The sequence below is a fragment of the Micromonas commoda genome, chromosome 10, assembly GCF_000090985.2.
Source record: "Micromonas commoda chromosome 10, complete sequence".
In the NCBI taxonomy this organism is placed as follows: Eukaryota; Viridiplantae; Chlorophyta; class Mamiellophyceae; order Mamiellales; family Mamiellaceae; genus Micromonas; species Micromonas commoda.
The window spans coordinates 521,670-543,187 of NC_013047.1; the positions used below are offsets into that span (position 1 = coordinate 521,670).

The 21,518-nt window shown below is 64.8% G+C and overlaps 10 protein-coding genes across 10 annotated transcripts; 5 read left to right on the forward strand and 5 right to left on the reverse strand.

Moving 5' to 3' along the window:
- Positions 1 to 564: 564 nt before the first annotated feature.
- Positions 565 to 1,416, forward strand: MICPUN_102676 (predicted protein; the record flags this gene model as incomplete). Its single annotated transcript, XM_002508430.1, has 1 exon — positions 565 to 1,416. The coding sequence occupies one exon, from the start codon at positions 565 to 567 to the stop codon at positions 1,411 to 1,413; it is 849 nt and encodes a 282-aa protein (XP_002508476.1). The 3' UTR covers positions 1,414 to 1,416.
- A 205-nt stretch (positions 1,417 to 1,621) lies between these two features.
- MICPUN_61898 (predicted protein) lies at positions 1,622 to 2,665 on the reverse strand (the record flags this gene model as incomplete). Its single annotated transcript, XM_002508701.1, has 1 exon — positions 1,622 to 2,665. The coding sequence occupies one exon, from the start codon at positions 2,663 to 2,665 to the stop codon at positions 1,622 to 1,624; it is 1,044 nt and encodes a 347-aa protein (XP_002508747.1).
- A 403-nt stretch (positions 2,666 to 3,068) lies between these two features.
- Positions 3,069 to 3,877, forward strand: MICPUN_61899 (predicted protein; the record flags this gene model as incomplete). Its single annotated transcript, XM_002508431.1, has 2 exons — positions 3,069 to 3,758; positions 3,815 to 3,877. The coding sequence occupies 2 exons, from the start codon at positions 3,069 to 3,071 to the stop codon at positions 3,875 to 3,877; spliced, it is 753 nt and encodes a 250-aa protein (XP_002508477.1).
- Positions 3,878 to 4,029: 152 nt separating this feature from the next.
- On the reverse strand, positions 4,030 to 8,881 carry MICPUN_61900 (predicted protein; the record flags this gene model as incomplete). The annotated part of the gene is made up of 2 exons (XM_002508702.1): positions 4,030 to 8,490; positions 8,648 to 8,881. The coding sequence occupies 2 exons, from the start codon at positions 8,879 to 8,881 to the stop codon at positions 4,030 to 4,032; spliced, it is 4,695 nt and encodes a 1,564-aa protein (XP_002508748.1).
- A 212-nt stretch (positions 8,882 to 9,093) lies between these two features.
- On the forward strand, positions 9,094 to 10,056 carry MICPUN_85809 (predicted protein; the record flags this gene model as incomplete). Its single annotated transcript, XM_002508432.1, has 2 exons — positions 9,094 to 9,549; positions 9,664 to 10,056. 2 exons carry the CDS (start codon positions 9,094 to 9,096, stop codon positions 10,054 to 10,056), a joined length of 849 nt encoding a protein of 282 aa, XP_002508478.1.
- Positions 10,057 to 10,288: 232 nt separating this feature from the next.
- On the forward strand, positions 10,289 to 11,812 carry MICPUN_61902 (hep hag like protein; the record flags this gene model as incomplete). The annotated part of the gene is made up of 1 exon (XM_002508433.1): positions 10,289 to 11,812. One exon carries the CDS (start codon positions 10,289 to 10,291, stop codon positions 11,810 to 11,812), a length of 1,524 nt encoding a protein of 507 aa, XP_002508479.1.
- A 71-nt stretch (positions 11,813 to 11,883) lies between these two features.
- On the reverse strand, positions 11,884 to 15,329 carry MICPUN_85826 (predicted protein; the record flags this gene model as incomplete). The annotated part of the gene is made up of 3 exons (XM_002508703.1): positions 11,884 to 12,542; positions 12,612 to 14,505; positions 14,649 to 15,329. The coding sequence occupies 3 exons, from the start codon at positions 15,327 to 15,329 to the stop codon at positions 11,884 to 11,886; spliced, it is 3,234 nt and encodes a 1,077-aa protein (XP_002508749.1).
- Positions 15,330 to 16,334: 1,005 nt separating this feature from the next.
- Positions 16,335 to 16,660, reverse strand: MICPUN_61904 (predicted protein; the record flags this gene model as incomplete). The annotated part of the gene is made up of 2 exons (XM_002508704.1): positions 16,335 to 16,484; positions 16,652 to 16,660. 2 exons carry the CDS (start codon positions 16,658 to 16,660, stop codon positions 16,338 to 16,340), a joined length of 156 nt encoding a protein of 51 aa, XP_002508750.1. The 3' UTR covers positions 16,335 to 16,337.
- A 228-nt stretch (positions 16,661 to 16,888) lies between these two features.
- MICPUN_61905 (predicted protein) lies at positions 16,889 to 18,454 on the reverse strand (the record flags this gene model as incomplete). Its single annotated transcript, XM_002508705.1, has 1 exon — positions 16,889 to 18,454. The coding sequence occupies one exon, from the start codon at positions 18,452 to 18,454 to the stop codon at positions 16,889 to 16,891; it is 1,566 nt and encodes a 521-aa protein (XP_002508751.1).
- Positions 18,455 to 18,578: 124 nt separating this feature from the next.
- MICPUN_102682 (predicted protein) lies at positions 18,579 to 20,074 on the forward strand (the record flags this gene model as incomplete). The annotated part of the gene is made up of 2 exons (XM_002508434.1): positions 18,579 to 18,659; positions 18,788 to 20,074. 2 exons carry the CDS (start codon positions 18,579 to 18,581, stop codon positions 20,072 to 20,074), a joined length of 1,368 nt encoding a protein of 455 aa, XP_002508480.1.
- Positions 20,075 to 21,518: the final 1,444 nt, after the last annotated feature.

The following is a 21,518-nucleotide window of genomic DNA, read 5'->3' on the forward strand; positions in this document are numbered from 1 at the left end:
GAGTTTGTCTGGGACCCCGACGACGCGTTGTTCGCGTACGGAAGCCTCGCCGCGGTCCTCGCCGTCGGCACCACGCCGTGGCTCCAGGATCAGCGCTACGGCTACGTCCCGTACTTCCTCGGGCTCGCGCTGTGCTCCATGTACATCGCGTCCCATCGCGGGTTGACGAGGGAGGACAGGGAAACCTTCGGGTTAAAGCAAACCGCGCTCGCGCCCGTCGCGCTTTCGATATCTCTCTTCGCGATATACTGCATCCTGCGGTACACCCCGTTCGACCTCGCGTCGTTGGTGTCCGCCTACTTCTGGCTCCTCGGCGTCGTGGCGGTCACGAGCAACGTCGCGGTGCCGTTATCCGCGGCGTTTGGGCAGGAATGGGCGGAGACTCGGGTGATCGACGTGCCACTCCCCGAGGGCCTCGCCGAGGATAAGTTAACGGGCGAACCGGTGCGTTCGACGCCGTTGACGAACGCGTACGCCGTCGCGGCGGCCGTGGGCGTCGTCGCGGCCACGGCTGACGTCGCGTGCGGCCACGGGAACCACACCGTGAACAACTTCCTCGCGACGATGATCGCGGCTGATTTTTTATCCCTCGTCGGCGTCGGCTCCTTCGCCGCCGCCGGTTCCCTGCTGCTGGGTCTGCTGTGTTACGACGCGTTCTGGGTGTTCGGCAGCGGGTACGTCTTCGGCGACGGCACCGCGGACAGCAACGTCATGATGGCGGTCGCCACGTCCGACGCGTTTCGTGGTCCCTTTCGACTCCTGTTCCCCAGGTTCGACGACCCGCTCAATCCGCAACCCGTCGGCGCGTTGCCGTTTTCGCTGCTGGGCCTCGGCGACGTGGCCGTGCCGGGCCTGCTCGCGTGCCTCGCGCTGAGGTACGACGCGAGCAGGGCGACGGACATGCGGGGCAGGGCGACGGCGGCGGCGGCGGCGTTCATGTCCGCGTTCGACGACGCGTGGGCGGAGGCGGACGCCGCGGAATCGGCGCGCACGGGGGACGTTGAGAGCAGGGCGAAGTCGCTGGACGATTCCGTGGCGGATCGGGCGGCGAGGGCGGCGGAGGAGGCGTTCGACGGCGCCGCGGACGCGCTGGGGGATACCACGAGCGGCCCGCCTTCGGCTTCGGGGGGGGACGGTGTGGACGCGGCGGGTGGACGCGTGATGAGGTTGGCAAAGGTTCAAAACATGGTGGTGCCGCGGTCCATGGGGGGTCGGGCGTTTTTTTCCGCGACGCTCGTTGGGTACGCTGCGGGTCTCTCGTTCGCGTGCTACGTCAACGTCGTGACGGGTCAGGGTCAACCGGCGTTGGTGTACCTGGTGCCGGCGACGCTGGGGGCGGTGGCGTACACGGCGACGCGACGCGGGGAGTTTGGCAGGTTGATGAGCTACAAAGAGCCCGAGCGAGAGGCGTGATGAGTCGGTCAACCATCCTCGGGTAAAATTACGTATAAATCAAACCCGGCATCGGGCGCGCTGTCATCGACGCAGCGGCCGTGCGCTGCTCTCTCTCCCTCCCTCGCTCGCTCGCTCGCTCACGCCATCTTTCGTGATGATTCTCGTCTTCTTGCTTTTGGAAAACATCTCTCGTTGCTGTTGGTACACGTTTGTTACTTTTTTTCGCTCAGAGGGCGTGCGGTTTGCAGGTTCCAAAGGTGGGCGAACCCCCGTCCTCGTTGGAGAAATTCGAGTCCCCGTCGATGGATCGCCTCTGCGGGGTATCCGGCATGTCCGCCGCGAGCATCCCCATGTCCGCCCTGGACTCGGTAAGACCCAGGCTCCGCACCGAACCCTCCAGGCTCCGAATGCCATCCGCGCGCCAGGGCTCGTCGCCCCCGCGCCGCTCGACATCCACGCCCCGAGCCCCGCGCGATTTGACGCACGACGCCTTGTGCGTCCCCCAGTGCGCGTGCTGGCACTGCCTGCTGCAGTAGTGCGTCACGTCGCACCCCGCGCACCGCTTGAGGAACACGCCATCCTCCTCCGACCCCATCAGTTGGCACATGGCGCACGACGCGTACGCCACGCCGTCCCTCCCCCGCGCCGCCATGAGCGCGGACTCCGCGCGGATCACCTGCTCGCGCGTCAGGTTGGATTTCGGGTCCGTCTTCGGGTCCCGATCGAGCCAGAAGTCGTGGTCGCGGTAGCGCTCCGGGAAGGCGGCTCGGCCGAAGCGATTCTCGACCGGATCTCCCTGCGCGGCGACGCAGAGGTGGGACGCGAGGGTCTCGTCGTCGCCGCACGACTCCATGAGGGACTTGAGGGAGACGTGCAGGGGTACCGGGAGGGATTCGACGACGAGGACGCCCGCGAGGTCGAGGCAGAGCTTCCTGCGCGCGCCGGCCCCCGCGGGCGTCCACAGCGTGCACGGCAACTTGTCCGGGAGCATCCCGAGCACCTCCGCGGGGGCGGCGCCGACCATCTCGACGCGCCTGCACGGGGGCTCGCTGGGCGCGATGCCCTCCAGCAGGTCAACGCCGCCCGGAACGGAGCAAAGGTACTCCCGGTCGACGAAGTGCCGGCACTCGTACGTGTACGCTCCCAGGTCGTGCGTCGCCGTCGTGGGTCTGCCCTTCACCTTGAGGTGGAGCACCCGGGTGAGATTGGGGTGGAAGGCGGCGTCGCGCGAGGGCACGTAGCAGCGATCGGTGGCGAGCCGCGCCGTCATGGCGCGATACGCGATCGTCGTGAGACCTGCGCCTCTACTTGAGAGAAATTCGGTCGACGACTGGCGCGATAGCGCTGCTCTCGATGGCCAGACCGACGGTACGTTCCCTCTAAATCCCTCCCTCGGGAGTTGTGTCACGCGTCTTGTTGAGTGTTAGTCTGGGCGGGAGAAATTGCGGATTCTGCGTCGTTTAACTCGACATTTCTTGAGTTAAATCCCCCAATAAATGAAACTCGAGGCGTGGTCGGCAGAAAAAGCGGGGCGGATCGCGAAGAAAGTTCATCCACGTCAGATCGGAACAACGAAACAGGGAGTGGAGAGAAAACTTTTGATTTTTCGCCTAACAGATTTGATTGCTCGTCATCAACAGCTCGCGTCGGGCGCCCATTCTCCGGGGCGCGCGATGGCACCTCGGAAGAGGAAGAGGGGAGCGAGCGAGCCGGAGGTCGTGACTCGACTGCGACGCGGTGGTGTCTCCATCCTCGACGCCGTCTTCACGGAGCTGCCCGACGTGTTCTATGGCGAGATCTTGCCCAAGCTTGACCTGCTGGACACTGCGAACTTGGCGCAGGTGAGCAAGTCGTGGAACGACGCGGTGTGGAGCGTGGGGGGAGTGCGGTCGTTGGAGCCGAAGATCAAGGCACATATGGAGATGATTGAAGATCCGTTCTTCTGCACTGAACCGATGTATTGGGCGGCAATGGAGAACCACGTGCCCTTGGCCAGGGCTCTCCTGGAGTCAGGCGTGGACGTGAATGCGAAAATGAGATGGGGCGAGGGTAGCACTAGTGCTTTGTGGCATGCATGCGATGCAGGATCGCCGGCGGTTGTGAAGTTACTGATAGAGGCGGGGGCTGATGTTAACGTCTCGTGCGATCAAGAAACGGCTCTTGACAACGCGGCAAGAAAGGGCTTCACGGTGATAGTCGCTATGCTCCTCAAGGCGGGCGCAGACGTGAACCTCGGATACCCCCTCCATTCTGCCATGCACGCGGATGTACACGAAGCAAACGAAGCGATCGTGACCTTGCTACTCCAAGCCGGTGCAGACATTGACAAGGTGAACGGTTACGGAAAGACTGTGATGCAATTGGTTGAGGAGTACGATAAGTGTATTGAAAGTTCTCTGAAGGAACTCAAGGAACTCAGGGAATCGGACCCGGCTTTCCAGAGGGTTCTCATGGATACGCGCTTGAAATGGTATTTGCATGATTACATGTCGACCAGTATCAATAATGTTCTAATTGAACACGGGAACAGATACTGGAGAATCAAGGAGATGCTGCAATACGCGCAATTTATGCGCCCTGCTGAGACTGTATAATACCAACATAGATTCGCTTGCAAAAATGCCGCCCGCTACCTTACCTAGCCTTCGTCCCCTGCTGCGCCGCGACGCCTCCCTTCTGCTTCGCCCCTTTATTTCCCCCGCCGCCCCCGCCCCCGTTCTTCGCGTTGCCCCCACGTTTCGTCTCCCTCGTCGGCTCCGCGCCAACCGCCACGGCGCACTCGTGCACCGCGAGCGGTAACCCCGGGAACAAGTGCGTGACGTACGCTCCAAACAGCGCCCGCCTCTGCCGCCGGGTCAGCCTCCTGTACGCCATGCCCTGGACCACCCCGGGCGGCAGTAGGGCGCGTACAGGGCGATTCGTACTCCCGGACCGGAGCTCGTAGCTGGCGGTGGTCCGAGGGGCGTCTGACTTTTCGTCGAACTTTACGTCGGAATCGGAGTCGAGGGACGACTCGAGGGCGTCCGAGGCTTCGGCGAGGGCGTCGACGATGGGCGCGATCTCGTCCCCGGTGGGGGGATGCTCGTACGCGTTCCTGCAGAACCTCAGCAGGTCCGCGAACCCGTCGCCGTAGGGCTTGCGCCCGACGTCAGCCTTGGATTTTCCTCCGTTTCCGGCGGCGGCGTTTTTCCCGGCGGCGACCACCAGGGACTCCTTCACGAGGTGCTTGGTGATGCGATCGCGGATCCCCGGGTCCACCATGCGCTTCCAGTCGGTGAGATCCATGGACGCCGCCGCGAGCAACGCGCCCCTCTCCGAGTTACCCGAGCTCGCGCCGGAGAGCAGCGCGTCCGTGGCTATGTCGTTGAGCACGCCCGACATATCCCGTTGAACGCTGGCGGACCGGGCGTGCAGCGCGGCGACGTTGCGCATGGCGACGTCGTCGTCCCAAAACAACGGATGGTCGCAGACTCCGGCGGCGTCCGGCCTCGACGCCGGGTCGGGCGCGAGCATGGACGCGAGCAGGTGCCTGGCCTCGAGCGCGCGCCGCGGGTGCAGGCCCTTGACGCGCATGAGGTTCTGGAGGTGGTGCCGGCCGTTTATGATGGCGGCGTTTGTCGGGACGTCGCGGCCGCTCTCGCTAAACGGGCTCGCCCGGCCCGTCAGGACGAAGTAAAACACCACGCCCATCGCCCATATATCAGCTGCGGGCGTGAGCGGCTGGTGCTTGAGCATCTCCGGCGCTCTGCCCGCGAGCACGATGTCTATGCCGTACTTACGGAAGGTGGACATCGTGTACTTGTCGCCGCTCTTGCCCGTGTTTTGCAGCTGCACCCCGAGGCCGACGTCGGCAATCTTGATCTCGCCCGTGGAGTCGACCAACAGGTTCTCGGGCTTCAGGTCGTTGTGAGTGATGCACCCCGAGGACTTGGACGGGTCGTGGAGCCACTGGATCCCGGAACTCACGGAACGGAGGATGTCCATCCGCCTCTCCACGCTCATCCCGTCGCCCCGCCGCGTGACGTGCTCCCGAAGCGACTCGGTGCACAGCTCCAACGCGATGAACACGTGCGAGCTGGTGATCCCCCAGCAGTGGAAGAACGGAACCTTCGGAGACTGATTCAGCGCGGTGAGCAACTCCACCTCGCGTTCCACCAGCTTGAGCAGCTCGCGGCCCTCCTCGCCGGGCGGGCGCTGGATGCGCTTCACCGCCACCGCGTGTCGCGCGCGAGTGGTGTGCTGCACGTATCCCCTGAACACGTACGTTCCCGAGCTCCCCACGCCGATGATCTCCTCCTCGTTGTATATGATGGTGTCCCCGACGCGCCTCCAGCCGCCCCTCGCGCCGCCGCCGCCGCCGCCGCCCACCCCCGCGCCCCCGGAACCGTCGAGGGCTCCGTCGTCGCCGCCACCCGCGGTGACGGTGATCTCCTCACCCGCGCTTCCCTCATCCGGGACAGCCTCCGCCCACAGCGACTCGACGTCCGGATCGTTCGAACCCAAACCCCTGTAGTCCTCGCTGCCCTCGAACATCGGGCGCCTGACGCCCTCGCCGGACGCCGAGAAGCTGACGCGCTGACCCGGCCCGCGGATCCTCGCGGCGTCCCCGTTTGTTCCTTCAAAACTTGTTCCCGCGCCGGCGCCGCCGCGCTTCTTCGTCTGGACGTCGAGCGCCTCCTTCGACCGAGCCGCGGCGGCCTCCTCGGGGGTTCGCGAGCCCGCGGACGCCGCCCGCGTCACTTGCTCGTGCTCGGCGTCGGTTATGTCCAGCGACTGCCGGATGGTGTTGAGCATCGCCGCCGCCTCGTCCGTCAACACGCCCCCGGCCCACGCAACCTTCGACGCGGCGAAATACGTTCGCAGGCGCTGATCGCCATCCTCCATGGCGCGTTCCGCGTCGAGCTCCGAGAGCAGCGCGACGGCGCTGGAGAGATCAAGGCTCGGGTGCTTCGCGGCGCACGTCCCCACGGCGTCCCTCAGTCGCGCCACGGATCTCGACTTCATCGCCGAGTCCACCGCCGCGAGCGCCCGCCACCGCTCGAGCGTGGACTCAGCCTCCGCGACGGCATCCTCGAGCTGCCACGGCCACGCGCTGGTCCTCGCCCTCGCCACCGCCTTCTCGAGCCTGGGCACGTCCCCGGGCTCCAGGGACCCGGGGGAGATGTCGCGGCCGCGGAGCGAGGGCTCCAAAGCCTCGGCCAGGACGGCTCTCGCGCCCTCCATCTCCTGGAGCGCCGTCGCCCGGCTGAAACACCTAGACACGAGCGTGTTGAGCTTCGCCGCGCCCTCCTGGGTCAACGGGGGTTTGCGCTCCGCAACCTTGGCGGCCCTCAGCATGAGCGCCTCGAGCCGCGGGACGGCGGCGACGTCGAGGGAACCCTGGTCCTGAAGCGTCGAGCGCAAGTCACCTTCCAGCTCGACAGCCTCGAGCGCAGCCTCCGCCCCCGCGACAGCCGCTCGCAACGCCGCGAGGCCTCGCGCGTCCCCTCCCCCGGCATCGGATGTCTTCGCGCCGAACCTATCGATGTCTTCCATGGTGCCCAGGAGGCTCCCCGCCGCCGCCGGCGTCGCCGACTCCGCGACCTCGTCGTCGTCCTCCTCCTCGTCCTCGTCGTCGATTGACGACTCGACCGACCCGACGGGATCCGCCATCAAAACGGGCTCGTCGTCGTCGATGGAGTAGCCGACGTCGAGGGACGCCGCGACGCCGTCGTTGTACACCATGTTGATGAGCGCGCCGGGTTTCGCGGTGACGTGGGGAGCCGACGCGGGCGACTCGGAAGCCCCCGCCAGCTGTGCCGCCGTCTTAGCGGCGACCTCATCCGCCTCCGCCTCCTCGCGCTCCAACACCCCCCTCGCGCGCTGCAAGTTCGCCCTCAGGCTCGCCACGTCGACGGGCACCTGCAGGCACGCGGACGTCAGCGCCGCGGCCAGGGCGTCCGTCTCCGCGGACCTCGCCTGCGAACGAATCTCCGCCAGCATGGCGTCGCCCTCCGATCCAACCTCGGCGCCCGCCGCTTTAGCCTCGGCGAGCGCCTCTTCCAGCGCCACGTACCCCTTGCCCTGCGGCATCTTCACGGCCCTGGCGTACGCGTCGCGAATCTTCTGTCGCGCTTCCTTGCGCCGGACGCTTCTGCCGAGCAAGATGCGAGTCCGTCGCTCCATGAGAACCCGCAAGGCGTCGCGTTCCTCGGTCCGGGCCCGCTTCGTCTGCACCGACTTGACGAGCGAGTTGTCCTGCCACAGCGTGAGAACCACGAACGGGACGTTGAGCTCCAGGAGCGTCTCCGCGGCGTTCACCATGCCCTCGCCGTCGCTCTCCGCCGCGGATTCCTCCCCCGGGGAGGACACGTTGACGACGATGACCAGCCGCTTCTCGCGCCGGCCGAGTTTCTTCTTGCCGTCGACGCCGTCGCCCTTGAGGTACCGATCGTCGGAGCTTACGCTGTCCCTGCCGTAGGTGCCGAACGAGTACGGCGCGTCAGGCCACAGCGTCTCGAAGAACTCGCGAAGATCGCCCAGCTCCCGCGTGGGTTCGGGGAAGAGAATCTGCGGCTTGAGCAGCCCGGCGCCGCCCCCCGCGCGCGCATCCTTGGCCGGGTCGCCGATAACCGGCTGGCGCATGCCCGCCGCCGCGGTGAGCGCCGACGCGGTCATCAGCACCGCCCTCAGGGTGAGCGCCGTGGCGGGTTGCGTCCAGCCCTGCCACGCGGGGAACCCCGCCATGAGCGCCTCCCCCGAGGCGTAGTCGCACGAGTCTTCATCCAAACCGGTAACCGACCCGGATGCTCCGGAGGCTGCTCCGGATGAGCGCTTCTCGTTCATCTTCATCGCCGCGGCGCCGAGCTCCTGGCTGTTGCACGGCCCGCCGTTGGGATTCTGCCTCAGCGTGGGCACCGGCACGTGCATGGCCACCGAAGGGGACTCGCCGAGCGCCACCTTGTCAACCGGGAAGGAGGTCACCTCGCTCACGATGGCGTCCTGCACGTCTCGCAGGACGAGGTCGGCGGAGGTGGAGTTGCCCACGTGCCACTGGAGCATGGCCTCGAGGAAGTCCACCCTGGCGCCGGGTAAGACCGGGGGAGGCGCGGCGGCCTGCGTTTGCGGCGGGAAGGGAGGTGGGAGGCGGGCGGGTCAGCGGGCGGGTCTCGGCGTGGAGGAGTTGATTTCACGGGACGGGGGCCTCCGTGCTGTGTGTCACCCCCGGGAGGTTGGGTCGGGTCGCCGGGTGCACGTCGGGGTGGGGACGTACCTGGTAGATGGTGACGCCCGGCATGCGCTTGAGGAGCCCGCCGATGCCCTCGAGCCCCTTCATCCAGCCGTTGTCGCCCTCCTTCGCGCCCTTCGCGGCGACCACGACCGCCCTCCTCCTCCGCGTCGACGGCGATAGAATGGGCTTCCCGGAGTTGGCCCCACGCCCGCCGGGCGGGGCGTGCGAACGCCGGAGGCGGGGCGACGCCGCCGCGCAGCCCGCGGACGATGACATGGGCCCCAGATCCCCTTCCCGATCCGGTCTCCCGCCTGAAACCTACCGTGAGACGGGCCCTGGCCGCGCCGAGACCTGTGCCCCCGCGTGACGTGGACTCCCGGTCTCTCGGGGTGGCTCGCTGGCTCGCCCAAGATCCCGTCTGCCGTCAAAGTCGGCGGTGAGTTCCGATGTATTGCATCACTCGCCGGCGAGCCGGCCAGGGCGGGGTTATGAGCACCCCGACCCCCGAGGCGGAGTCCCTCAAGGATAGGGGCAACGAGCTCTTCGCCAGGGGCAAGTACGGCGCCGCTATAGACGCGTACACCAACGCCCTCGACCTCTGCCCGAGATGGATCACGCCGATGAAAAACCGCGCCTTGTGCTACCGGCAGAGGCGAGACTGGGCCAACGTCAGGGCCGACTGCGAGCGAGCGCTGTCCATCGACAGGGACGACATGAAGGCCAACTACTACCTCGGTCTGGCGATGATCGGCGAGGGTAACCACACGGACGCGGCAAGGCAGCTGAAGAAGGCGCTCGAGTCGGCGAGGACCCAAGGGGCATCCATACAGACCGAGATATGGCGAATGTATGCCTTGGCCAAGTACTTCGAGTGGGCCGCGCTGGCTTCGAAGCGAAAGGCCAGGTACGACGCCATCGAGGCCAAGCTCGCGGCGGCGTGCGGCGTCGAGGGTTCCGCGGGTGCGACGGGTTCGGCGGGGGGAACGAAGCGCCGCGCGGGCTCGGGCGCGGTTGACGATCCGATGGACGCCGGGCCCGCGAGAGACGGGGGTGCCGAGGGTGCCGAGGGTGCCGCGGGAGCCGCGGGAGCGGGAGGACTGGGACCCGGGGATTGGGACACCGTGCGCGAGATGCTGGACGCGGTGCGGCGCGAGGACGACCGGAGCGACGAGCCCCCGGACTGCTTCTGCTGCAAGCTGACGTTTGAGGTGTTTCGCGATCCGGTGGTGGCGCCCTCGGGGCACTCGTACGAGCGCGTCGCGGTGATGGAGCACCTGCGAAAGGTTGGAAAGTTCGACCCGGTGACGCGTGAACCCTTGGTGGAGTCCGATTTACGGCCGAATCACAGCCTGAGGAACGCGGCGCACGAATGGCTCAACGCCCACGCCTGGGCGTTTGCGGATATCATCAATCCCAACCAGGAGCTCGCAGAGTTCACGGGCGGGTCTTGAGACCGCGACGAGGGATATCACCCCGCACTAGCGAACGTTAGGTAGCATAGCGGGCGCCACTCCGCCTTCTTGGTCGACGACGGACCGAAGAGTCTTTCCCCGAGCGAATGATTTGCCGACCAATCGGTTCCGCGGCGCTACGCAGCTATGATACTTTGGACCATCGTATTTGGCTTTTTGTTTGGCCACGCCTCGGGTTTGACGCTTCACAGCCTCCCGCGCGGGAGTGGACATGTCCGCCGTTCACCGCGCGCTCGCGCTCGTCGCGGTCGCATGCGCATCCTCGCTCCCGGCGACCGCCGACCACGTCGTCTACGCCCCGCCTCCGCCCTCCCCTCCCCTCCCCGCTCAGCGAACCTTCCCGCTCCTCGACGCGACGCCCCTCGGCCTCGGGCCGTCCCCTTGCCTCGGCGGCGTGAACGGGCTGCAGGCGCGACTCGCCGCGGTCGAGGCGTCGCAGGCCGAGGCTGCGCAGGTGGTCTCCGCGCAGGCCAGGTTCCTCGGCGGGTCCGAGCGCGGGTTCCTCGGGGGCGCGTTCGAGGGATGGGGCAGGCGCGGCGCCGAGGAACCCGGCGAGGAAAGCCTCGACGTCGTCGCCACCGGCCTTCGCGCCGCCGCCCTCGGCACGTCCTCCGCCGCGGAGGGAAACTACTCGCTCGCGGCGGGCGAGGCGACGCTATCGTCGGGTGAGGCGTCCATGGCGCTCGGCAAGGGCGTCGCCGCGACCGGCGACGGAGCCGCGGCGCTCGGGGTTTACACCCTATCTCGGGGAGCCGGAGCCTTCGCCGCCGGCGGCGGCGGAGCCGCGCTCGGCGACCTATCGTCAGCGCTCGGCGCGGGGACGACCGCGTCCGGCGAAGCGTCCTCGTCGTTCGGGGTGCTGACCAACGCCAGGGGCGTCGCGTCGACCGCCATGGGCGACAGGACCGTCGCGACGGGCGAAGCCTCCACGTCGTTGGGAGCCGAAACCGAATCCACCGGCAAGGCGAGTTTGGCCGCGGGCGTGTCGACGAGGGCGACGGGCGAGGGTGCCGTCGCGGGCGGCGTGCGGACGCTCGCCTTGGGGCGCGGGGCGTCCACGCTCGGTGTGTTAACACTCGCCAACGCGCTGGGGTCGTCCGCGATCGGGTTGGCGGCTGCCGCCGGCGGAATCGGATCGGCGGCGATTGGCGCGGGTGCATACGCGGGCCCGCTCTCGCTCGGGTCCGTCGCCGTGGGTTTGCTGACTCGGGCGGAGAGGCACGGATCGTTCGCCGCGGGGTTCCGATCGAGGGCCGTGGACGTCGGCGCCGTCGCCATCGGAAGGGAAACGTGCGCGGGAACGGCGTGCGGGAGCATCGAGCCGCTGTTGCCGAGGCTGCTGCCGGGGAGGTTGACGGCGAAAACGACGACGCGAGACGCTAACGCCGTTGGATATAACGATTACTTCGACGACGCGTCCAGCGTCAGCATCGGATCGAACACCAACGCCTCGGCACCCGGTGCCGTCGCGTTGGGCCACGGCGCCGTCGCGACCGCGAACGGGTCGTTCGCGTTCGGCGCGGGCGCGACGGCGACCGGAACGAACGCCGTGGCGATGCCGGGGGCGACGGCTGTCGAGCCGGGGTCCCTGGCGGTTCTCGGGACTGTCTCAGCCGCCGGGTTCAACCTCACCGGCGTGGACGGGGAGCTCAACTCGGTGGCGGCGCTGGTAGCCAGGGTGGAGGAGCTCAGCGCTCGGGTCGCGGCGCTGGAGACTGGTGTCGCGATTCCGTGACGCGTGCTCGCGTGCGTATCGTCTTGCAAATTCTATTCGACGGCGTCGTCTCTGATTTATATCGTAACATCTCACGGCGTCACGGGCCCGCCCGGCTGCAGCGCGCGCTGCATCTCCCTCCACCTCTTCGCCATCTTCGCGATCCACGGCCCGTTGAAGATGCACAGCACCGTGCAGTCCTCCGTGTACTGCAGGTTGTTGAGCAGCTTGGGCGTCAACAAAAAAGTCTGCGTCGCCTCGCTCGAGCTCGCCGCCTTGGTCATCCGCTTGAAAATCTTGCGCTCGTTGATCGGGTCCATGCCCTGGTTGATCTCGTCCACCACCCTGAACGGCGCGCTGGTGAGCTCCTGGAGCGAGATGAGGTACAGCATGGTGCTGACGGACCTCTCCCCGCCCGACTGCCTGTGCGCGTCGAGGATGTGCATGTCGGTCACCGCGCGAAACTTGACCCAAATCTGAAGCTCCCACTCTTCGAACCTATCCCCGGCGTCATGGAGCTTAACTTCGCCCGCGCAGCCGATGGAGGCGAAGTTATTCTTGAAGTTATCGTTGATCTTATCGACCAGCGGCCTGAGAGCGGCGAGCCACGCCTGCTTCTTAGTCTCGATCACCTCGAGCCTTTCACTCAGGTTGCCGCCTTTTGTTGTCAAGTCATCGCGAAGCCTGTTGCGCTCCTCCTGCCTGTCACGGAAATCCTGCAGGACCATGTCGTTGGGGCACATTATCTCATCTGCAGCCTCCTCGAAGGCTCGGACGCACTCGTCGATCCCGGGTAAGATCTCCTGGTAGTCATCGTGACCCTCCTGGCCCTCCTCGGGTCTCGGTTCAGGGTTAGGGTAGGGCTCAATCTCCTGGGGCATCTCGAAAAACCTCTTCTTGCGCTCCTCATCGAGCGGCGCCTTCTCCTCGGCTTCCCTCTTAGCCAAGGCGCAGACCCTCTTGAGTGCCAACGTCTTCTCCTTTTGCGCGTTCTGCGTGTCCACCAGGTCCCGAGCTTGCTGGGTCTCGCTGTCGTACAGCTCCTTGAGGTATTTGTACAGGGCGTCGCACTGCTTGGCGTGAAGCAGCGCCGTCGTCTCCGCGGCGCGCGCCTCGCAGCAGGCGGTGACGGCGTCGGCGTAGGCGCACGTCTCCTTCGAGCGCTTTTCGAGAATCTTGGCCATGTCCCGCTTGAGAGTCTCGATTTCCTTCCCGACATCCTGCTGTCGCAGTCTCTCGAGCGCGTTTTGTTGGGCCTTGAGCTGAGTGTTGAACCTATTTTTTTCGGCAAGGTACTTGGCCATTTCGCTTCCCATATTGTTGATCCTGGAAGTAAACGCCTCCAGCTTTTTCCTTCCATCGGCCAACTCCGCCTTGAGCTGGTTGAGCTCCCGGTCGCACGCCGCCTTTTGTTCCTGGACGATCTGGATATCCCGCTTCAGGTTCTGCTCGTCTTCTGTGCTGCTGCCGCTGCTGAACAGGGTGCTGTCCCTGGTCGGGCTGGATGAGGTGGTCGTCTCGCGCCTACCGTACCTCGACTGGATCTTGGTGTACCGGGTGGAGGGTGTGTAGAATATTTTCCCGTCCTGAACCTCGGTCACGGCCCTGTCAACCACGTCCTGCGACGCCTTGGGGTCGATGACAAAGGTTATGTTCAGTTGGTTCATATCGCAGAGCGCAGCCTTGACAACTGCGTCAGCCTCGAAGCACTGGTCGAGTCTGTGGGTGATCCCGAGAGATTTGAGACGCTGATCGATGATGGGCTCCTCGTATCTGGCGCTGGGCATGTTCACGGCAGTCGTCTGCCATCTCTTGGTCCACTCCTGAAGTTTCGAGCGGTCCCGGTCGTCCTGGGTGATGTACGCCGCGAGAAATCGTTTGCCAATCTGGGCCTCAAGGTACTTGCGGTGGTTGATGTTGTCGCACTTGATCAGGGTCAGGATGGGGCCGATGACGGGCTTGTGGAACTGATTCTGCATATTCTGCAAAGCTCTGTCCGCTTCGATGATCTGGTTGTGGCCTGCGCGCTGCAGCGCCACTAGCCTTTGCTGGCGCTCAGACTGAAAGCCAGCGAGTTTAGCTTCCAGGTCCTTGAGTTGGAAGCCGTGCCTGTGTGACTTGTCCTTGAGGATGTCGTGCTTCGTCTCGAGCGACACGACAACGTCGTTGTGCGCTTTCTTTTCCCTGAGCGCCTTGGTCCTCTCCGCCGAGATGTCCGGGGGCTCGACCAGACCCGCGAGTTGATCCTCGATATCCGCGATTGCCCTCTCCCTATCGCGAGTCCTCTTCCCTTTTTCCCTCTCCTCCTTCTCCTTGCTGTTGATCTTGTCATTCAGTACGCTGTGCTCGGTCTCCGAGTTGTAAACTCCCTGGAGCCTCTTCTTCTTCTCCTTGAGCGCGGCCACCAAGGCTCTCGACGCGACCATGTGCGCCTTTTTCGCCTCCTCCTTCGCAACCGCGGCTTTGTCCATGGGAACCTTGTGCTCGCTGGCATCCGCGTGAAGCTGCTTGATCTGCTCGTTGATCTTCAAGAGCTCGGCCTGTGCGTCTTTCCACACCTTCCTCTTGTCCTCGAAGTCGATCCAGAGCCGCTTCAGCTTGTACTCCTCGACCTTCTCCAAGAGCTCGTTCCGCTCGTTGAATCGCGCGACGTCGCGCTCCATGTTCTCCACCTCCTTGTTCAGCTTCTCGATGCGAGCCTCCTTCGCTGCCACCTGGTATTGCGATCAATCACCGGGGGGATACGTGGGTCAGATTGGGAAAGGGTGGAGGGCCGGGGGCGGATAAGTGGAAATCGGCGGGGGGGGTGCCAACATTTTGAAATGCGGGCGACCCGGGTCTTCCGTCGGGCGCTCACCTCTCGCTCCAGATCGGCGATCGCTTTCTTCTCATTTATGAGCCACTCGTGCTCGTTAAAGAGGTGCCCGTCCCCGATGGCCTTCTCGGTCTCTAAGAGGAGTTCCGTGGGCTTGAGCTGCGCAAACGCGACGACGCGATCTTGCGGCAAAAACTGGCAGAGGTTATCGAGCTGGCACCCCAGCTTCTTGATCTCAGCCTTGACGCGCTCGACGCCGACGGGGTATCCGTTAATGAGGTACCGCCCGCTGCCTGCGCTGCGACTCATCTCGCGTCTGACGACGAGCGGCTTGTCCGGGCGCTCGCCCCTGAGCGTGATCTCGCACCAGCCCTTCTCCTCGCCTCGCTTGACGTACTCGGCCACCTTGTCCGCCCTGCCCAAGATCTTGGTGGGCGCGGCGAGTCCCATGGCCAAGGCGCACACGAACGACGACTTACCGGTGCCGTTCGGGCCGAGGATGACGTTAAGCCTCGGGCCGGGTTCCATCTCCACGTCGGAGTAGGTCATGAAGTTGTGCAGCCGCACCTTCATCACGGCGCCGGGCTTGTACTCGGAGGGGTGATGGCGAGACCCCGTGCGCGCGCGTTGAGCGTTACCGTTCGCGTCCACCGGGGTGGCGTCGATGGTCTCATCCTCGTCGAGGTCGAGGTGCTCGGCGCTGCGCTTGACGAGTACCGACATGACGGATTGTTCAACTCCTGGAAGACACCCTGTCCGTGCGCCCGCTCCTCCGCTGTGCTGGTCTCTCGGCGACAGTTCAAAAAATAGTTCAAGCGCCCGTCCCGGATTCCCCCAGACTTTCGAGATTTCCATCCGGGGTGCCCGCCCGAGCGCTATGAGCAAATAGGGGGGCAAACTCGAGGGGATGCACGGATATGCATTCCATCCGGGCGGTTTTTGTCATTCATCCGGGCGGCCAAGGAAAAATATGCCCAAAATCATCGGGCGATTACGCTTTATCATTGGTCTATTACGTGCAGCTAGGGACCACCCCATTCTATCCGAGTCTATCCGGGCGTCGAACTACCACTTGCCGACAGACTGAAAAACACTTGCACTTCCTTCGACTTTTTTCGGATCGCTAGCTAGGAATTCGCCAATGATTTATTCCGAGCCAAACCCTGGACTCTTGGGTCTTTTTCTTTGTGAGGATATTTATCCTCATTTATCCTCACGGACTCGAAAAAGCTCGCAAAATGTGGAATATGGCAACTTTGGCGCGCCCGTGTCGCTCGACGACGCCGAAACAGGCCACGCCCTGCGAGCGACGTTCATTTGAGACGATTTGTGACATAAAAGTGTCCTCAGTTTCCGCCCGGGCGCCCTCAGCATGCCCCTTGCGCGTCCAAGGCTGTTTGCAAATGGGTCCTTGAGTAAATTAACCCTCGATTTCCCATATGATGCACGGATAATGTCGGATGGAAATATCTCAAACTACGAATCCTTGAGTAAATAAACCCTCGATTTCCTCATCTTCCCAACAACTGCGAGGGAAACTTCTTCTTGCGAACCGCGTTCTGAGATCTTGCCAACCGCGTTCTGACTCCCGAATGAGCTGGCATGCGGTGTCCTCGGTTTTTTTAACCGTGTATTTGGAATTCACAATTTAGACGACAGATTTTTCAGTATCGGCGTGTATTCGTGCTATTCGTTGAACCCGAACCACTTCCAACAACACCGAGGACCCCTTCAACAACACCGACAACCCATCATGGCCTGCTCCTGCGATTCCAACTGCGGCTGCGCGAGCGGCACCTGCACCTGCGCCGCCAAGTGCGCGTCTTGCGGCTGCTCCACGTGCTCGTGCGCGAGCTGCTCGTCCTCCTGCAGCCACGGCTGCGAGGCGTGCAAGAAGTAGAACGCTTTTCACCTGATTCCCGGGAAAAATCTCGGGGAAAACCTCGTTCGGCACGAGCGCGCAGACGAGCCCGCGAGCGATGTTTTCGCCGCGGACCGAGCGAAAGGGTTCGACCGTGCCATTATCGTGATGTTCACGACGGCACGGCGCCCATCGTGTAACTCTACATCTTTGAACTTGTACCTTCAAACCAACTGTCGTAACACGTCAGACTTTCCCAAACCGCGAAGTCTCCAGCGACTGTAACCCTTAACTGGAACATCAAAATTTGTCCTCTGTTTCCGCCCGGGCGCCCTCGGTATGCCCCTTGCGCGTCCACAGCGCGTTTGCGAGACGAAAAAGCTGACGAATTTACATTCACACGGCGAGGAGCTAGCTCCGGTTAGGACGACTCGAACTCCTTCGGGTTGATCAGGAACCCGATCCCTCGCTCGAAGTTATCCGCATCCTTCAGGTACCTCAACCGTCCGTGCCATCGCTTCCATCGAAACGCGCAGTGCCACCAGATGTTGAACACGAACCACACGCACGAGCCCACGATGTTGATGTAGTAGTCCACATCCTGCATCAGGTTCAGCTTCTTTTTCGTGATGTACTCGAACGCCTCGTTCTCGTCATCCTCGTTGATCCTGATCTCGAACGTCCCCTGCATCGCCTCGCGCCCCACGCCGAACAGGGTGGGCAGGACGGCGTGGTAGCCCGTCATGAGGAACAAGAAGTAGAAGCACGCCACCACGTACCTGTCCAGCGCCGTGGAGTAGTTGATGTTGGGCACCATCGACGCGACGCTCTGCTTGAACGCCGTCGCGGTGAGGATGACGGTGAAGTCGATGGCGTGTCGCCCCGCGATGTCGGTGGGCGGGTACGTGCACGACGACAGCGCGAGGGTGGCGACGCCGAAGAGCACGTGCACCACGTTCTGAAGGTAGTACCCGTGCTTTCGCTGAATGTGCACGCGGAAGAGCAGGCGCGAGAACCGCTCGCCGAAGCGCGACTCGGCCGGGTCCGTCGTGGTGAGCGACGCGATCCACGGCGGCGGTATCTCGACATGAGACGTCTGCTCTTCCCCTCTTTGTTCCCCTCTTTGTTCCCCGGACCCACTATGTTCCCCGGCGCCCTCGTCGTCGGAGTCGTCCCAATTCCACCCCTTCCCCATCCCCGCCGCGTTCTGGAGGAAACCGAGGTGCTTGCTGCTCCCCGTCGGCTCCAGGGGCTCGTGCTTCCGCGGGGATTTCAGCTTCTCCAGGAAGATGTCCCGCGCGCGTGTCACGTTCCGCGCGGGCATCTTCAGGAGCTTGAAGTCCTTCAGGAAGCAGTTGTTCCGGAGCACGTCTCCCAGCGGCGTGCCGTCGCTGAACGGCACCAGCTGGCACTCAGCCACGTCCTGCTCCATCTCGATGTCCACGGTTAGACCTTGGCAGTCACCCGGGAACGAGCTCAGGTCGAACGGCTGGAACAGCTGGACCTGCTGGAGATGCTCGGCGAGGACCATCTGCGGCTGCGTCTCCGGGTCGTTGCTCCTGATGAACTTGTACGTCACCTCCTGCGAGCTGCAGGCCTGCTGGTGCTTGACGCGGAATTTGGGTACCCACACCGGCAGCCAGGTGTTCTTGAGGAGCTCCTCCTCGGACGGCGCCTGCTCCCAGTACGGCAGCTCCCACATGAAATATATCTGAAGCTGGACGCCGTAGGTCTCGTTGACGGTGTCGACGTCGAAGACGCGTCGCGCGCGCAGGGACACGGCGACTTTCCCGACGCTGCGCGTGATCCTCCGGGACGTGGCGCGCTTCAGGCTGATCCTCCGTGAGGTCTGCGCCGGCGTGAACGCGTCGCCGCTCCCGGGGGGCGGAATCCCGGGCAATCGGCCGCCCATGGTATCCGTTTCGAAGGTCACGCCGCCCCCCTTCGCCGCATCCTCCCCCAAGCTCGGCAGCCCCTTGCCGCGCATCGGATACAGTTACGTGTGCGGACAATTCCTCGTCACGTTTCCTGTCGTATCTGGAAGCGGGCGGGTCGGGGGGCGAGCGCACACGCGGTGACGCGCGCCGGGGGGGGGGGCTGGTCCGAGAGCGATGGCGTCGTCGCTGTGGTCTGAGCTCCGCGCCAGGGACCCGAACCCGACCGCCATGCTGCGCCCGGAGTCGATCAAGAGGGTGAGCGAACCACGACCCACGCGGGCAGCCCCGCCCGACTGTCACCGCCATCGAGCGCTTTTCTTAACAACGAACGCTGACCCCCCCTTCCTCCGCTCGTCAATCCTCCCTCCGACTCCGATTCGCAGTGGGTCGCGCTCGACGCCACGTTCAGGAGGGCATCCACCGAGATCGACGGCAAGGGCAAGTTCGACGCGAGCACCGTGCGCGTGCACGACGACGGCTCCATCGCGGGCGCGTGCGTCGGGAGCAAGGGCACCGAGCGGTACGACGTGCGGGTCAGGGTGTCCGTCGCGCACGACGACGCGGCCAACCCGCCGCCGCAGGGCGCGTCGACGTTCGAGGGCGCGTGGATCGAGGCGACGTGCACCTGCCCCGCCGCGACCAAGCCACCGTTCGTCCAGCACAGCGCCGCGGCGCCCAAGATCCAGCCCCCTAAGGGGAGCTGCAAGCACTCGTGCGCGCTGCTGCTGTGGCGCGCTCGCACCCTCAGCGCGCCGCGCTACCCGACCGCCGCCGTCGACGGCGACGTCGACGACGCTCCCGTGGTAGACGACACGACCGCGACGCAACCCGCGGATCCCGGACCCTCGGCGCCGCCACCGCTGCCAGCTGTGTCACCGCCGCCGCCAGCTGTGCCGCCGCGGGCGCAGGCGGGCGCGAAGCGGCGCCGCCTGCCGCGGTCCCTCGTGCAGGCGGCGGCCGCGGCGGGATCCGCCGCGACGGATCGCGCGACGAAGACGGCGAGGAAGGGCGCGGCGAAGGGGACGGCGGGTGGGGAAGGGGGAGGCGGCGGCGGCGGCGGCCCGGGGGGTGGCGCGGCGCGATCGGATGCGTCGAAGGGGGCGTCGTCGACCGCGAGGGTGAAGCGCGAGCCCGGGTCGGTCGCAGCCGCCGGCGGCGGCGGCGCGGCGACCGCGGGGGCGGCGGGGGAATCGGAGCCGACGTCGAACCCCCGCGCCGACCGATTCGCCGAGGCGAAGGCGTTGACCGACGATTCTTATTGGCTCGCGGCGTGCGATCGGGCGATGGCGGCGGAAAAGGCGGCGCCGGGTGCAGCGCCGAGCGCCCCGGCAGCGCCGAGCGCCCCAGCAGCGCCGAGCGCCCCAGCAGCGCCGAGACCCCCGCGGAGGAAGGACCTGCTCGACGACCTGTTCGACTTTGCGCCCGTCCCATCCTCGTCGATTGGAACGACGCGCGAGGGCTCGAGCGTCGAGCCGGCGCCCGCGCCTGATCCGGTTCCCGCGGCGACGACGACGACGGCGACGGCGACGGCGATGAACGGCGCGATCGGGGGCGCGATCGGGTCGCGCCAGAGGGAGGGATCGGAGCCCGTCAGCGGCGGATCCGGCGGGGCTGGGGGTCCGCGGAAGATCAGCCTCGCGGAGCTGCTGGGCGAGTACGGCATGGGCTGAGACGAACCCGAGTGGGCGCGACGCGAGACGATGTTTCGGGCACATGGAGCTTTGTTACAACTCAAATTAGTCCGTAGGTTCACGAGAAGTAACAAGGCGTCGCTCTCGCGACTCGGCGGACTCCTCGCGGTGGTCGAGTGCGCACGCCTGTCGCGCAAAGTTTGAAATAAAATCCGCGAGAGGGGATCGACGAAACGTGGGCTCGGCGCGGTGATTCGCGGACGTGGGCGGCGAAGGAGCAAACAGCGTGGTCGAGATGGTGATCGAGCGTGCGCGTGCGATATGTATACGGGTTTAGGCGCGTTTATTGTTCGTGTGTACGGTGGTTCTTTGTGTGAGTGGTGGTGATTAATTTATCACCATTGAAGGAACGCCTTTGGCGTTGGTTGTTGTAGAGCGTCTCTGTTGGCGGGACGGGGCATTTAGCCGCCGAAGCCGTAGAGGGTGCGGCCCTGGCGCTTGAGCGCGTAGACGACGTCCATGGCGGTGACGGTCTTGCGGCGGGCGTGCTCGGTGTAGGTCACGGCGTCACGGATGACGTTCTCGAGGAAGACCTTGAGGACACCGCGGGTCTCCTCGTAGATGAGGCCGGAGATGCGCTTGACACCACCACGGCGTGCGAGGCGGCGGATGGCGGGCTTGGTGATGCCCTGGATGTTGTCGCGAAGGACCTTGCGGTGGCGCTTGGCGCCGCCCTTTCCGAGTCCCTTGCCTCCCTTTCCACGTCCAGACATGTTGTTAGAGTGAGTGTGTTTGTGTTGTGGCGTGTTGGGAGCGACGGACTGCGTTTTTGTACCCGCCACGGACCGATCGAGCCGAGGGGACGAATGCTCGCTTCTTATTGGTCAATTGAAAATGGCAATGGCGAGTCGATTTACCGTCATATCATTGGCTAAACAGAAATTTCAATCCGTTGATTGGTTCTTCATTTCGAGGACAATTTTTTAAGCCACGTGATTGGCTCAAGTTGAATTTTAATCAGCCAATAAGAAGCGAGCATTCGTCTCCTCGGCTCGATCGGTCCGTGGCGGGTACAAAAACGCAGTCCGTCGCTCCCAACACGCCACAACACAAACACACTCACTCTAACAACATGTCTGGACGTGGAAAGGGAGGCAAGGGACTCGGAAAGGGCGGCGCCAAGCGCCACCGCAAGGTCCTTCGCGACAACATCCAGGGCATCACCAAGCCCGCCATCCGCCGCCTCGCACGCCGTGGTGGTGTCAAGCGCATCTCCGGCCTCATCTACGAGGAGACCCGCGGTGTCCTCAAGGTCTTCCTCGAGAACGTCATCCGTGACGCCGTGACCTACACCGAGCACGCCCGCCGCAAGACCGTCACCGCCATGGACGTCGTCTACGCGCTCAAGCGCCAGGGCCGCACCCTCTACGGCTTCGGCGGCTAAATGCCCCGTCCCGCCAACAGAGACGCTCTACAACAACCT